Consider the following 12,491-nt stretch of genomic DNA (forward strand, 5'->3'; position numbering starts at 1 on the left):
AAGGCAGGCCTCCTTAGTATGCCAGAACTGCTGTCCCTCACTCACCTGTGCCATCTCTGGGCCTTGCCTATCTAGGACTGAAAGGGAACACTCTGAACCAGGGATGCTCACCAGTTTGTTAAGATTTCCACACAGTTTCTAGTGTTGGTACTTGGGGGAGTCCTCTAGGCTGCTTTCCAGGAAATGGGCTTGGTAAAGTCAGGCTGCCCAGCAGTTTCTTGGAAGTTGTCCTTAGGATCTAGGGACCCTCCCTGGTTATCAATTCATGACCCTCAGTTTCTCTTGGTGTGGAGCACCAAGCCTTGGCAGGTAAATAAGGTGCTACAGCCTCTGGTCATGAACTCTTAATGATCTCCCCTGAGTAAGCACCTCCACGGGACAAATGGTTTGGTGTGGCACTTTTACAGTGCAGTATCAAATACAGAACTTGTGTATTCAGCCAGAAGCCCCCAGGAAGGTGGGAGGGAATGGTGGCAACAAAAGCCTGGCCAGATTAGTAAACAGTGTATTAGCAGCCGTGTTTGCCCTAGCTTTCTGTGCTCCATAGGGAGGAATAGCTTCTATATGGGCACTTGCCAGGATGAGCCCGAGCAGCTGGATGATTGGAACCGCATCGCAGAGCTGCAGCAGCGCAACCGAGTATGCCCCCCGCACCTGAAGACCTGCTACCCTCTGGAGTCCAGGGTGAGATGTGAGGTCATCTCAAGACCTTCCACACCAACTTTAGTGGCTAGCCTGAATATCTAGTCATAGATATTTTTGGTCTACTGGGTAGGACACTCATGCTTCCACATGGAATAGCTGTCACTCAGGTGTGAAGTCAGATATGACTGTGCTTGGAATTGTTAGCTATTCTTCAAGGCATAGGTCGACATGAACAACAGGAAGGAAGGAGTTTTAAGGATCCAGCTTTAGCGCTAGTTCTTGCTCTATACAGTTGGGCCCATTGACTGTTGCCTCTTGCCCCATGCAGCCTTCCCTGAGCCTGGCCACCATCACTGATGAGGAGATGAAGACTGGAGACCCCAGGGAAACCCTGCGCAGAGCCAGCATGCAGCCAGCTCAGATTGCTGAGGGTGCTGGCATCACTACCAGGCAGCAGCGCAAACGGGTTTCCTCAGAGACCCACCAGGGCCCTGGTACTCCTGAGGTAGGTGATGTGTACGCCTATTTTGTTGTCTTTAGCACTATACCCAGGCATGAACCAGCTCACCAAATCTTAGTGAATCATAGCGAAGTCTCTTTCCAAGGGCAGATGTACGGACTGTTGGAAAGGCCTCCGTCAGAGGTAGGGAAGGCATGTCCTTTTGCCATTATCTGCCCAATTGTCTTCTGCCTCACAGTCCAAGAAAGCTACCAGCTGCTTTCCACGCCCCATGACCCCCAGCCGGCATGAAGGACGTAAGCAGAGCAGCACTGCTGACACCCAGAAGAAAGCAGCTCCAGTTCTCAAACAGGTTAGTCCAGGACCCAAGGGGAAGAAGGAAGGCCAAGTGAAGCCTTGCTGGCAGAGCTCGACAGTAGCAGTCTGACAGACCTTCCCCATAGGCGGACCGGCGTCAGTCAATGGCTTTCAGCATCCTTAACACACCCAAGAAGCTGGGAAATAGTCTTCTAAGGCGAGGAGCGTCAAAGAAGACCCCAGCAAAGGTCTCCCCCAATCCTCGCAGTGGAACCCGCCGCTCTCCACGCATTGCCACCACCACAGCTGGCACTGCTACTGTTGCTGCCACTCCTCGGGCCAAGGGCAAGGTAACGCAGTAAGAGGAAGACCATCCTGTAGACTACTCCATAGGGCAGCATTCAAGGCAAGGCCAAGCCAAACCACTGTAGGAGGGTGGGGTGCAAGAGGGACCTCTGTCTTGGTTAGCCATTCATAATTGAGGACCCCACATTTCTTAGGTGTGGTGGCAACTGGTAACTTAAAGTAGGTGTTTATAGGACCTCACAAAGGAAGAGGTCCAGCCAGGGGGGTTGTGAACTAGTCAATAGAGGTTGGCAACACAGGACTTACTCTGGCCAAGTGACTGTCTTTCCTTTTCAGGCGAAGCATTAAAGAGTCAGCACCAGAGCTCGAGTGTCCCCACTGCATTGTCAGCACTGACCTTGCTCGGTCCTTTCCCTGCTGTCCCTCAGTGCCTTCTCTCAGCTCCCAGGCCAATGGCGGCCAGCCCTCCCCGAGATGATGAGGTTTGCCTGCACCCTGGACTTTGCCTGGTGCCTTCTAGGCATCCTTCAGAGATGGCCCAGGAGGCTTGGAGCTTGGACAATGTGTGGTCTTCTCCCTATCTTGCCTCCTGATTTTTTTTTTTTTTTCCTCCGTTGATGTTGTTTTGGGGAAAAAAGTCTACTTTTCCATCATAACTAGATTGAGACTGGAGTCTTTAGCCCAGTCTTCCTTAGTCTCTGGACCTAGAAGGGACCATTGGAGAAGCAGGCTCTGCTTCCCTGCTTTTCCTGGTGGCTGGGCCTAGCAGGGGTCTTTGCTCTTGAAGCCCAGGGTTGGGCATGACCTGGTAGGAGCCTCTGCTCTTACCTACTTCCATATACAGCTGCCTGGAGGATGCTTTTTTTCCAGGACAGATAGGTCCTGGATCTCAGGGGTGAGATAGGGGGCAGCCTTCAATGGCAGCTCATACTTCAACTTCCCCAGACTTGCACTGGGGTAGGATATGGAACGATGGGAAGGTTTTTAAGGGCCGGGGATGGATCTTTTCTAAATGTTATTACTTGTAAATAAAGTATATTTTTCTCCCTTGAGTGCTAAGCTCTTTGGGTCAGTATGAGGAAAAAGGAAATTGCAGCTCTTGCGAGCCTGTGTTTGGTCTTTGTGGCCCCTGTTCCTAACTAGTATTATGGACTTTTATATTTCAGGGGTTCATGTTATTCTGAATTTCTATTAGCAAGAGGCAGTGACCCATGCAGCCTGAGTCAGGCAGAGTTCCTGAAGACAGTACCAGGGTCTAAAAAAAAAAAAAAAAAAAAGAGAGACCTTGAGCTGCTGCACCTTTATGAGGACTCAGTGTGGGCCTTGCAGAGACACAGACTGACAGAACAATTGTGATCTGAAGCAGCCACTGTCCCTGAGAACAGTACATTGGGGGCAAACTAGGAAAACAAAATCACCTGTAAAGATTGAAGTCGGTGCAGATAGTGGTCAGAGCTGAGTGTGGATGTTGCTAAAGTTATATTTCAACTAGGCTTCAGGGTTAACCTGTTGGATTGGTGCAGGCTGTGGAAATCTGCCAGGTAGGCATCTCAAATTCATGTTGAGTGTAAGCAGAGCTTTCACTTGGCTAAGGTGTCATCAGGTCTCAGAGGTTCCAGAACACCAGTGGGATGAATAAGACGTCAGAAAAGGTAAACTGGATGGGTGGACAGAAGGACAAGCAGGAAGAAGGCTAAGGACTTAATTAACTATGATAATCTAGGTAGAAATGAAGCTTGAGCTTCAGCCACAGAGAGGCAATTGCAGCCTGTGGTGTAGACTCCACCCTCCAGGTAGATGAGAGCCAGGCTCTGGTCAAGGTCATGGTGTGGTTGGCTTCATGCGACCCCTGGGCCTGCTGCTCTGGATACTAGGCTGTGGCTGGAGAGGGTTTCTTGAGAGGGGGACGGGGCTGTCTTCAACCCATCCTGGAGAAATAAACGCACACACGGTCAGAGCTAAGGAAGAGCTCTGCGGCTTCTGTCACTGCAGTTCCAAGTTCCTTGCTCCCACCTCTGGCAGGCCTCAAAACAGTCACGAGCTTAGAGGTCGTACTAGAAAAGCCAATCCTTTCTTCCCCCGGTAGTAGGGTTCCTCCCATCCCTGGATGCCTTCTTTCAGGTTCCTTACCCAGAGCTGGGCCAGAATGATGTGATACTGGGCCACCTGTCCAGGATCCACAAACAAACAGGAGAAGTTGGTACTTCGTAGGGTGGGGCTCAGTTCTTCTAGCACCAAGGCCCTGTGCAGCCAGGTGCTTGTGTTCCTGTGCTCGCGACTGGAGGAGCAGAAGGAAATCATGAGAGGGTTGCCGGGGTTGGGGAGGAGGAAGGTCTTTCTTCTAGCCTCACTGCTATGTCTCTTACCTTGTGTGGCCCTCCTTCAGCCGGCCTGGGAGGTGCTCAATGAAGGAACCATTGCCTAGCCAGTAGAGGATGCTGAAGTAGGGGAAGCGGCTGCAGGCAGTACAGGACAAGGTCAGAGTTCCATCTAGGAGCACATTTGACTGTTAGTTATTCTATAAAAACAGAGGTGCCCACCCTGCCAAGCTCCACTTAGTCATAAATCAGAAACATAAGACCTATGTCCCACCTACATAGGAAAATTGCAACCAAGGCCCTGTGAGGTTCTACATTGCCCGTGTCTGAGTTCTCTTCTATAGGAACCATCTGGTGAGCTGGGCAGTAGAATGGTGAACACAGAGCCAAGTTGGTCTGGCTGGTGCTTCTTGGCAGGTTGGAGGTACACTCCCAAGTCAACCCCCTGACCCCCCCTACTCCCACCAACTCCGTGTTCATAGCCTGCCTGACAACTATATCCCCTTGGGTCCCATGATACTTGTTGCTTACTCAGTGGCACTTCTTTTTCTGGCCAGATCACATCCAGTGCTGGGTACTGCTTAGTTGGGACTACTGGAGACCAGGAAGAGCATGGGTCCTTTGAGCTTCCAGTTAAGACAGTGGCAGTTGTCTGAGGTGCAAATGTGGCTCTGGCCAGAATGACATGGACATACAAAAGCAGGACCCACCAAGAACTGGGGACTAAGGAACAAATAGTTACAGCTGTAAATAAAACTAAAGCTCGGCATTCTAGCACCCATCTTAGTTGGGGACAAGCTGCTACTTGGGTAGGGACAGACCTACACCCAGATACTTCAAGGTTCTCACCAGGAACCAGAGTGGGTAGAGACCCTTTAGCCCCCACCCCTCGGCTCTGCTGAATGTAGTTGCAAAGGAGCCTTGGAATGGAGCCAGCACCAAAGTAGCTACATAGACGCTTACAGCAATGGTAGGGTTGGACGGAACTTCCTTGGGGGTGGGGGGGATAGCAGAGTTAGCCACATAGCTCCATTCCTTTAAGAGTCACAAAGCCCAATGCCCCACCTGCTGTCCAGCAGTGTCTCATGGTCATGATGTGTCAGGAGCAGGCAACTCTGATATCTGTGACTTCCTCTGGAAAAAATAAGTAAAAGTCAGCTAGCCCTACATCTCGGGTTCTTTCCCTCAGGCAGTGTTACTGACACCCATTTGAGCTGGTAGTTTTTAGAGGGCAGACCTCTAGCCACTAGCTGAGCTATCCACACTTAAGGCACTGCTGGTGTTACTATTAAGTAACAATTTTCTCTCATACCATCTCCAAACAGCACTTCTATAACAGTTACCCCCTTAGGAAGGAGAGAAAGCACTAAGAGCCAGGGACTTACCTGGGAAGCAACACTCCCGTTTGCCAGCTTGCCAGCCTCCTTCTGGGAAGGGCAGGCGGCAGGCAGCTTCTAGGAAAGCACTCACCTATTTTCACTTTCACTTTCTTAGCCAGGAATCCCAATCAAAAGCAGGCTGTTCCAAAAGCCCCTTGACCCAATGCCCACATTAGACAATTCCCAGGGCCCCTCTCCAAACTCAAGGGATCCTCTATCTCACCCCTCATTAAGGTCAGCTAAGGGGTGAGACAGATCAGTTTTTCACAGGTCCGTACTTGTCTTGCCCCGTCCACCCTTCACAGCCAACTTTCTATAGAGCCAAGGCTTTCCTTTCTCCAGAACAAACTCCAAGGAGGCAGTATTTATTGGTACTGGGAGCTCCAAATGGAACCACTGACCTTTTTACATTCAGTGCCTCACTGGCCCATTAATATCGTAGTTTCTCTCAAGCTCCCCCACCCCCATCCCTCACCCCAAGGTCAGGTGTATCATTTAACACCAGCCTTCACACACAGCCACAGCCACTTGTGCAGGTGCATTTACAGTAAGTTTAGATCTTCCTACCTGGCTCTTAAGCCCCGAATAGCTTCTGGGAGCTCTAAGGCTCAGTCAGTGTAGCTGTCTGGCCCCAAGAAAATCTCACCACAGGAAAGAGCAACTTCCCTGCCTGGCTAGTGTCCAAAACTCCCAGCCAAGCTGAGAGCTGACCCCAAATAGCCAGGAAGGCACTTCCGAAAGACTGGCTCCAGTAGCTCAGCTCAGAGGCTGGGTACTTGGAAAGAACAAAACTAGAATCAAACAAAATCCTGAAGCCATGCTCCCTGAATGTGCCAGAACTCTTGGGGCAGAAAGACCAATGCATGCACTTGCGGCAAAGTGCTGTGGTCTTAGGTTTGTGATTCTGTCATCAGAGGGTAGACCTGGTGACAAGTAGGACGGATCAGGTTGGAAGGACCTGTGGGAACAGAGTCATACCTGGTTCAGATGCAGGAGGCTAGAAGCTGTCTTTTATGTGGCACAGTTAACATTTCTTCTGAGCAGTCCACCTACCCTCTACCACCTAGGCTGCAGAATTCAGGGGAAAACTCCCTCAGAATCCAGGATCTCCAGGAGTTAGGTCCAGAAGTTGTGCATCCACACGCACAGTGGGGGACTTCTCATTCCACTGGGGTTTGGGTAGTGGTGCAGGAAGAGGAACTGTGCTGTACCTTACAACAAGGCTAAAGCTAAAACATGGAAGCAGCTGTCAACATGAAAGCAGCTGTCACCTTAGGGAGAGGGAAGGGCAAATACCAAAGGAAGAGCAGCCTGTCTCTGGGCCTTTTGCTCAGCTCCCATTCCTCTGAGAGTGGAGGGAAAGAGGAAGCCACAGCTGAGTAAGAGAACAGGCTGAGTAGTGGGGTATCAGGATACTAGTCTCAGACTGGGGTTGGAGGTCTCAGGCTCCTCATGCTGTAGGACAGGAGCCACACACACGGAGGGAGGATGGGTGAGAAGGCAGGAACGATGACTCCAGGTCCCCACTCTCAGGTAGGATGCAAGAGGCCAAGATACCCCAGGGGGCCCGGGAAAGAGGTGGCAAAGAGAAAAGCAAATGCATGTGTAGCTTCGCAGCCAGCTCATGGAGCTTTATTCAGATGTGATGACAAGATCCTGTTTGGTTCTTGTTGCCTTCAAATGGGCCAGGCCAAATTTCTCTAGACACCCAGTGCTGCTGACCCATGATGCCCTCCCCGTTTCTTCAAACTTCCAGGACTACAGTTAGGTCTGCTCAGAAACCCCCTTTCAGAGCCCATGTTTATTCAGGCCTCATTCTGCCTATGCACTCACCATTCTTAATGTCAGGCTCAGGAAAAGCCCAAAAATGACCAAGCCTACCTAAGGATGTTTCCTGGGCTGGGAATCCCCACTTAGCTTCAAGGGCACACTGATGACTGGCAGAAAACAGAGATCCATTTGTCTGTCTGCTATGTGCGTACACAAACATACACACTCTTAGGCTTTCAGGAAGGAAGTGATGTGCAGAGCCTTTGGCACATGTCAACACTTCCAGACTTAATGGTGTACTTGCATAAGAAGCTGCAACATTTGCTGCTGCCGAAGTAGCTTCCACAGCCAAATGATATATAGATTGCTTTTATACCCTGCCTTGTGACGGCCCTGCTCAGGGGCAGGTTATCCATGCTGCTCATATTTCTAGCTGTTCGAAAAACATGTCAGTGAATTTGGAGGCCACAGTGCTTCCCTAGTTGGAAAAGTCACTGATTTTGCCACACCCAGCCTTTAGTTTCCAGACAAAAAGGCAACAGAGTCATACACAACACCTATCATGTCCAGAGATGAAGAAACCCTTTACCGCTCAGTGCTAATCTGGCATCAGTCTGAGCTCTTCTACACTGAGTGCAAACCAGGCTTGAGCCTTGCAGAGGGAAGGGAAGGGAAGGGAAAGGGTTGGCTGAAGCACTCAGCCTCCTGAAAACCCACCAGTGCTCTCAGCCAGAGGTGAGAAGACTCCTCTCAACCAATAATACCACAGCTTTGCCCAACTCTGTTCAAGCAAGGTTAGGCCTAGGGGTGGGGGTGGGGGGGACAATTCCTATGCTCCACAATAAAAAAATTTAAATATATTCATCAAAATAATTTTCTTTTAAAAAGCCCCCACTATTGACAGCCCCACTGGCTGGTTCTCCATCATTTCCCCTCCAACCCAGACACAGCTGGGGAGGTCCTGAATGGCCCAAGTGCCTTTGAGTCTTTTCCACCCAAGTCTTTGTGGGCAGCACGGAGAGTGCCCTGAGGTCCATAGTGGGTGGTGGGTTCTCCAGTGATGTGATTTCTGATTACTCCAGGCCCAGGATGTAGCTGATGCCTTGTACCAGGCCAATGATGACAGGCTGCCAAGCTACCAAGTATCGAAGCCAGTCTAGCAGCTGTCCATACATCACATGAGGCCTTTCCCAGCTGTGAGAATGTTAAGGATCACACTCAGTATACAATAGCTGTTAGCTTCATCCAGCATGGTAAGAAGGCCTTCCTTGGGTCTGCCCAGAGTTTTATTTTGTCTTGTTTTAAAGATTTATTTATTTTTCATTTATGAGTACACTGCAGCTGTCTTCAGACTAGAAGAAGAGTGCATCAGCATTCCCTTACACTGGGGCATAGAGCCTTCACAGGACCAAGGGAAACTTCTCCCACTGATGGCTGACTAGGTCATCCTCTGCTACATATGCAGCTGGAGCCATGAGTCCCACCATGTGTACTCTTCGGTTGGTGGTTTAGTCCCTGGGAGCTCTGTGGGTTGTTATTCCTCCTATGGGGCTGCAAACCCCCTCAACTCCTTAGGTACTTTCTCTAGCTCAGTCCCATGTATGGCTGGGGAGCAAGGGGAGGGGGTGGGGGTAGGGGGAGGGAGTTTTCAGAGGGGAAACCAGGAAAGGGGATAACATTTGAAATGTAAATAAAGAAAATATCCAATAAAGTTAAAAAAGAAAGAAAGAAAGAAAGAAAGAAAGAAAGAAAGAAAGAAAGAAAGAAAGAAAGAAAGAAAGAAAGAAAAAAAGAAAGAAAGAAAAAGTTGCCTTGGTCATAGTGTCTGTTCACAGCAGTAAAACTCTAGACTGACAGGTACTAGAACAGAACTCCTGAGGTGTGTGCAACTTCTTATAACAATTACATTAATGCATGGCTGCATGCAGCCCAGCAAGAGAGCCACTGTATCACAAGGGCTGGGAAAAGATACTCTGAAGAAAAAAAAAAAAGAAGAGTACATTGGATCCCATTACATGGTTGTGAGCCACCATGTGGTTGCTGGGAATTGAACTCAAGACCATCTGGCAGAGCAGTCAGTGCTCTTAACTGCTGAGCCATCTATCCAGTTCCTGCCCAGACTTTTAAGCTGCTCCACAGCCTAGTAAAAATCAAGCTACCCAGATTCCCTTCAGCTCTCTAGGTTGGAATCAAAGGCTGAACCCAGAAAATCAAAGGAAGGAGAGCAGAGGGGACTGGAGACAAGAAAGGAGAAGTAGAGAGGTAAAACATGCACCACCTTCTAAAAAATGACAAGCAGCCTAGCCTGAGTGTGACAGACATGACACTCTACAGACAAACCCATGGCAGAAGAGGCTGGGAATAGGTTATAGTTACGCGCAACCCTCCCCCTCCATTTTTTTTTTTTTTTTTTTTTTTTTTTTTTTTTTTTGCCTTTTCCAAACAGGACTTCTTTGTATATTCTGAAACTCACTCTGGGACCAACCTGGCTCAAACTCAGAGATCAACCTGCCTCTGCCTCTCAAGTCCTGGGATTAAAGTTGTGCAACCCCCACCCCAGCTAACCAGTAGTCTCCTAGTAAGTACTTTGCCACTAAAAGGTTCTTGGCCCCCAAAAGGTTCTTGCAGTGTACAAAATTTAAGGTTTTCTCCATCAAGGAAAAGACTGAGTCTATTGACATATTGTGTACAAATTTCCTTCTAGATAAAAGCTTTCTTTCATCTTGGCAGGAAGCTTGTTAAGAAGTAAACTATTCTAGAGTTAAAACATTCCACCAAGGAGGGAAGCTCCTTAATCCCAGAAAGTAAACAATTCAAAAGCTTCAGGAAGTCCCTGAAACCAACCAAATACACTAGGCCACTCTTTCCTCAAGCCTATAAGCAGTGAAAATTGCTGATGAGTTTCCTAGCAGACTCTTGAGTTAAGTTGAGCTGCCTGGAAGACCTTAAGACCAGCTAAACTGACCAGAAGGAGCTCAGGCCAAGTCAACTGCAGAGAGTTTCAGGTTTGTGACTTTCAGCAGCCATCTATAGTAGCTTTTGGTGGTGCAATTATCTTTCAATCATTTCTGCCCCTACAAATAGCCCCTCACTGATAAGTAACACCAATAAAACTCACTGGTTCACTAAGTTGGACTTGGGTGGTCTGTCATTAGTTCCTTATCTGGGGTGAGTAAATGTTTCTTTTTGTTTTGTTTTGTTTTGTTTTGTTATCAGAGACAGGGTTTCTCTGTGTAGCCCTGGCTGTCCTGGAACTGGAACTCACTCTGTGACCAGGCTGGCCTTGAACTCAGAAATTCGCCTGCCTCTGCCTCCCAAGTGCTGGGATTAAAGGCACTCCAGTAAATGTTTCTTAATATCTTCCCAGGAATAATGTCATAGAACAGGACAGTAGGAGAGAAAAGGAGCCCACCCTAACAGAGGCTTGAAGTAGGGCCTACTGAGGTCAAAAGGTCTTTTGTGGCTGTTCCTTTCCTTTTAAATGTAAATGAGGGAAAGGGAGGGGTCTGAAGAGAGAGAATGCCTGCAAAGCTTGCTGGGAGCAAAGTCCTTGGAGAAGCAGTTCAAATGGGTAGAGCACTCCTCTAAAGGCATCAAAACTATCAGTATGGCCTGGGTCTCTAAGAGGTAAGGGCAGCCACAAACCCCAGCAAGGCCAGATGACCACAGTGTTCTGGGAGCAGCCCTAGAAGAACCATGTAGAAAAACTGAAGTGGGAAAGGCCAGAGTCTCTTGTTCAGAGACTGAGGCAGTGTACTACTATGTCCCCTTAGCTGAATCAAGTCCTGCTGGTTCCACAGAACACAGGGGCAGCTGGGACAGGAGTTGAAACAGAGTTGGATCCTTGGAAGTCAAAGTGAGGCCAGAGAAATGGCTGGGTAGGAAGGGCAGTGCTAGGTAAAACAGGCCTTTCACTAGAAGTGAATAGAGAAAGGTGGCTGCCAGCTCCCAGCCCCTCAGGCCCTGCCTGCACAGGTGAAGGTGGTCTGCAGTCGCACAGCAAGGCATCACCCACTGGGGAAATAACTGTGGACATCGCTCAGCCTCTGAAAGTTGCTAGTGAATCAAGCGAGCTGCACAGGTGAAGAACTCGACAGAGAGGGAGCAGACACATGACAAGCGATTTAGGACAGGAGGCTCTGATTCTGGACTGCCTCTTGTCACACCCTAGAACAGAAACCAAACTGAATGCTGGAAGCAGTAGACTTTCTTCCCACAGCCCACTCTCAACAAGGACCCAAAGGATACGGATTGCTGAACATCCTCTTCAGGTCCACCTTCTCCTTGCAGTAGGGACATGTCTGCTTCTTTCCCACGATGCACCAGCCTCGAATACAGAATTCATGGAATCTGAGCACTATTGGTCAAGGGAAGTGACTGAAAGCCAGACTGGCACTTTAGCCTCATCCTGGGTCTCCAGGAGCCAGAGCTTCAGCTCTAGAGAAAGGTTCAGCTTGGCCATTACTTCCTACAGCTGTGTGATCTGGGGCAGGTCCCTTTTCTCTGAATGTTCCTCACATGGGGTGAGGGCAGTGACCCTTATTTACATGGTTGGTATGAGCCAAGACAGAGATAATACCCAACACCCAATGTGGCACAAAATGGGAGCTTAGTAAATACAAGATCAAATGAACGATGCTACTCTCAGTAGGGGATCTGAATCACTCAACCATTCCATTAGAGGGTCTCCTTCCCTTGTTACACGAATCGACTTGAGCACCTCCCTAGCTGCAGCTGTGGGTTTTCTATGGCCTGGCAGTCCATAACTACCTTTTACTGAAGAGGAGAGTGCCAGTCTGGAAAGACTGAGGAAAGCTGCAGTTTCTGCTGTAGCTCACCTACAATCCAATTCTGGACAACACACCATAGTAACTACCACCCTCTTCCCACCATGACTGGAGTGTGGGCTCAGGAGAGAAGTAGCACAAGGCAGGATACACGTGATTGCAGGAAAGCCTGTACGTGTTCTCGATGATGCCCTCTTCATTGACATCCACAAAGATCTGCTGCCCACACACAGCACACACGCTGTCTGAGAGATGCTTGGTAGGCATGCCCGACTCACTGTAGAACTAGAGGATAAGAGAGGGAGGGAAGGCCAGAAAACCTGTAAGAATCTGTCTGCCTGGGAAGATACGGGCAGTGGTCACAGTGCATGTGTAGTCTGGAAGCAGAGAGTTGAATGCCGGCACTCAGCTCATTTTTTCCTAAGTCTAGGACCCTACCCCAGGGGACAGTGCCACCTATAGCTAAGGTGGATCTTCCCACCTTGGCTAATGTGATTTAGAAGCGCTCTCTCTCTCTCTCTCTCTCTCT

General features: G+C 49.2%; 3 protein-coding genes across 12 annotated transcripts in view; 1 reads left to right on the top strand and 2 right to left on the bottom strand.

The window, feature by feature from the left end:
- Numa1 (nuclear mitotic apparatus protein 1) overlaps window positions 1-2,760 on the top strand; it is a 69,190-nt gene extending 66,430 nt beyond the window's left edge. For all 6 annotated transcript variants that reach the window (XM_029540960.1, XM_021187209.2, XM_029540965.1 and 3 more), the window contains 5 exons: window positions 548-684; window positions 974-1,150; window positions 1,344-1,457; window positions 1,549-1,752; window positions 2,045-2,760. In XM_029540960.1, the coding sequence (XP_029396820.1) occupies window positions 548-684; window positions 974-1,150; window positions 1,344-1,457; window positions 1,549-1,752; window positions 2,045-2,056 (644 nt within the window). In that variant the 3' untranslated portion in view covers window positions 2,057-2,760. The remainder of the gene's footprint in view (window positions 1-547; window positions 685-973; window positions 1,151-1,343; window positions 1,458-1,548; window positions 1,753-2,044) is intronic.
- A 117-nt stretch (window positions 2,761-2,877) lies between these two features.
- On the bottom strand, window positions 2,878-6,127 carry Il18bp (interleukin 18 binding protein). Of its 2 annotated transcripts, none has more exons than XM_029540996.1 (6): window positions 5,412-5,857; window positions 5,092-5,160; window positions 4,558-4,749; window positions 4,075-4,198; window positions 3,839-3,986; window positions 2,878-3,636 (listed from the first exon to the last, which is right to left on the bottom strand). In XM_029540996.1, exons 2-6 carry the CDS (start codon window positions 5,117-5,119, stop codon window positions 3,547-3,549), a joined length of 582 nt encoding a protein of 193 aa, XP_029396856.1. In that variant the 5' UTR covers window positions 5,120-5,160; window positions 5,412-5,857; the 3' UTR covers window positions 2,878-3,546. The 2 variants fall into 2 exon arrangements, with proteins under 2 accessions (XP_029396856.1, XP_029396859.1); XM_029540999.1 differs by lacking the exon at window positions 5,412-5,857 and adding an exon at window positions 5,973-6,127 and having other exon boundaries at window positions 3,003-3,636.
- A 17-nt stretch (window positions 6,128-6,144) lies between these two features.
- Rnf121 (ring finger protein 121) overlaps window positions 6,145-12,491 on the bottom strand; it is a 49,436-nt gene continuing 43,089 nt past the window's right edge. For 2 of the 4 annotated variants that reach the window (XM_029540984.1, XM_029540987.1), the window contains exons 7-9: window positions 12,114-12,247; window positions 11,424-11,525; window positions 6,145-8,369 (exon numbers count right to left, since the gene is read on the bottom strand). In XM_029540984.1, coding sequence (XP_029396844.1) covers window positions 8,249-8,369; window positions 11,424-11,525; window positions 12,114-12,247 — 357 coding nt within the window. In that variant the 3' untranslated portion in view covers window positions 6,145-8,248. The remainder of the gene's footprint in view (window positions 8,370-11,423; window positions 11,526-12,113; window positions 12,248-12,491) is intronic. The other 2 variants (XM_029540993.1, XM_021201293.2) reach the window with 1 other exon arrangement.

This window comes from Mus pahari, chromosome 1, assembly GCF_900095145.1.
Source record: "Mus pahari chromosome 1, PAHARI_EIJ_v1.1, whole genome shotgun sequence".
NCBI lineage: Eukaryota > Metazoa > Chordata > Mammalia > Rodentia > Muridae > Mus > Mus pahari.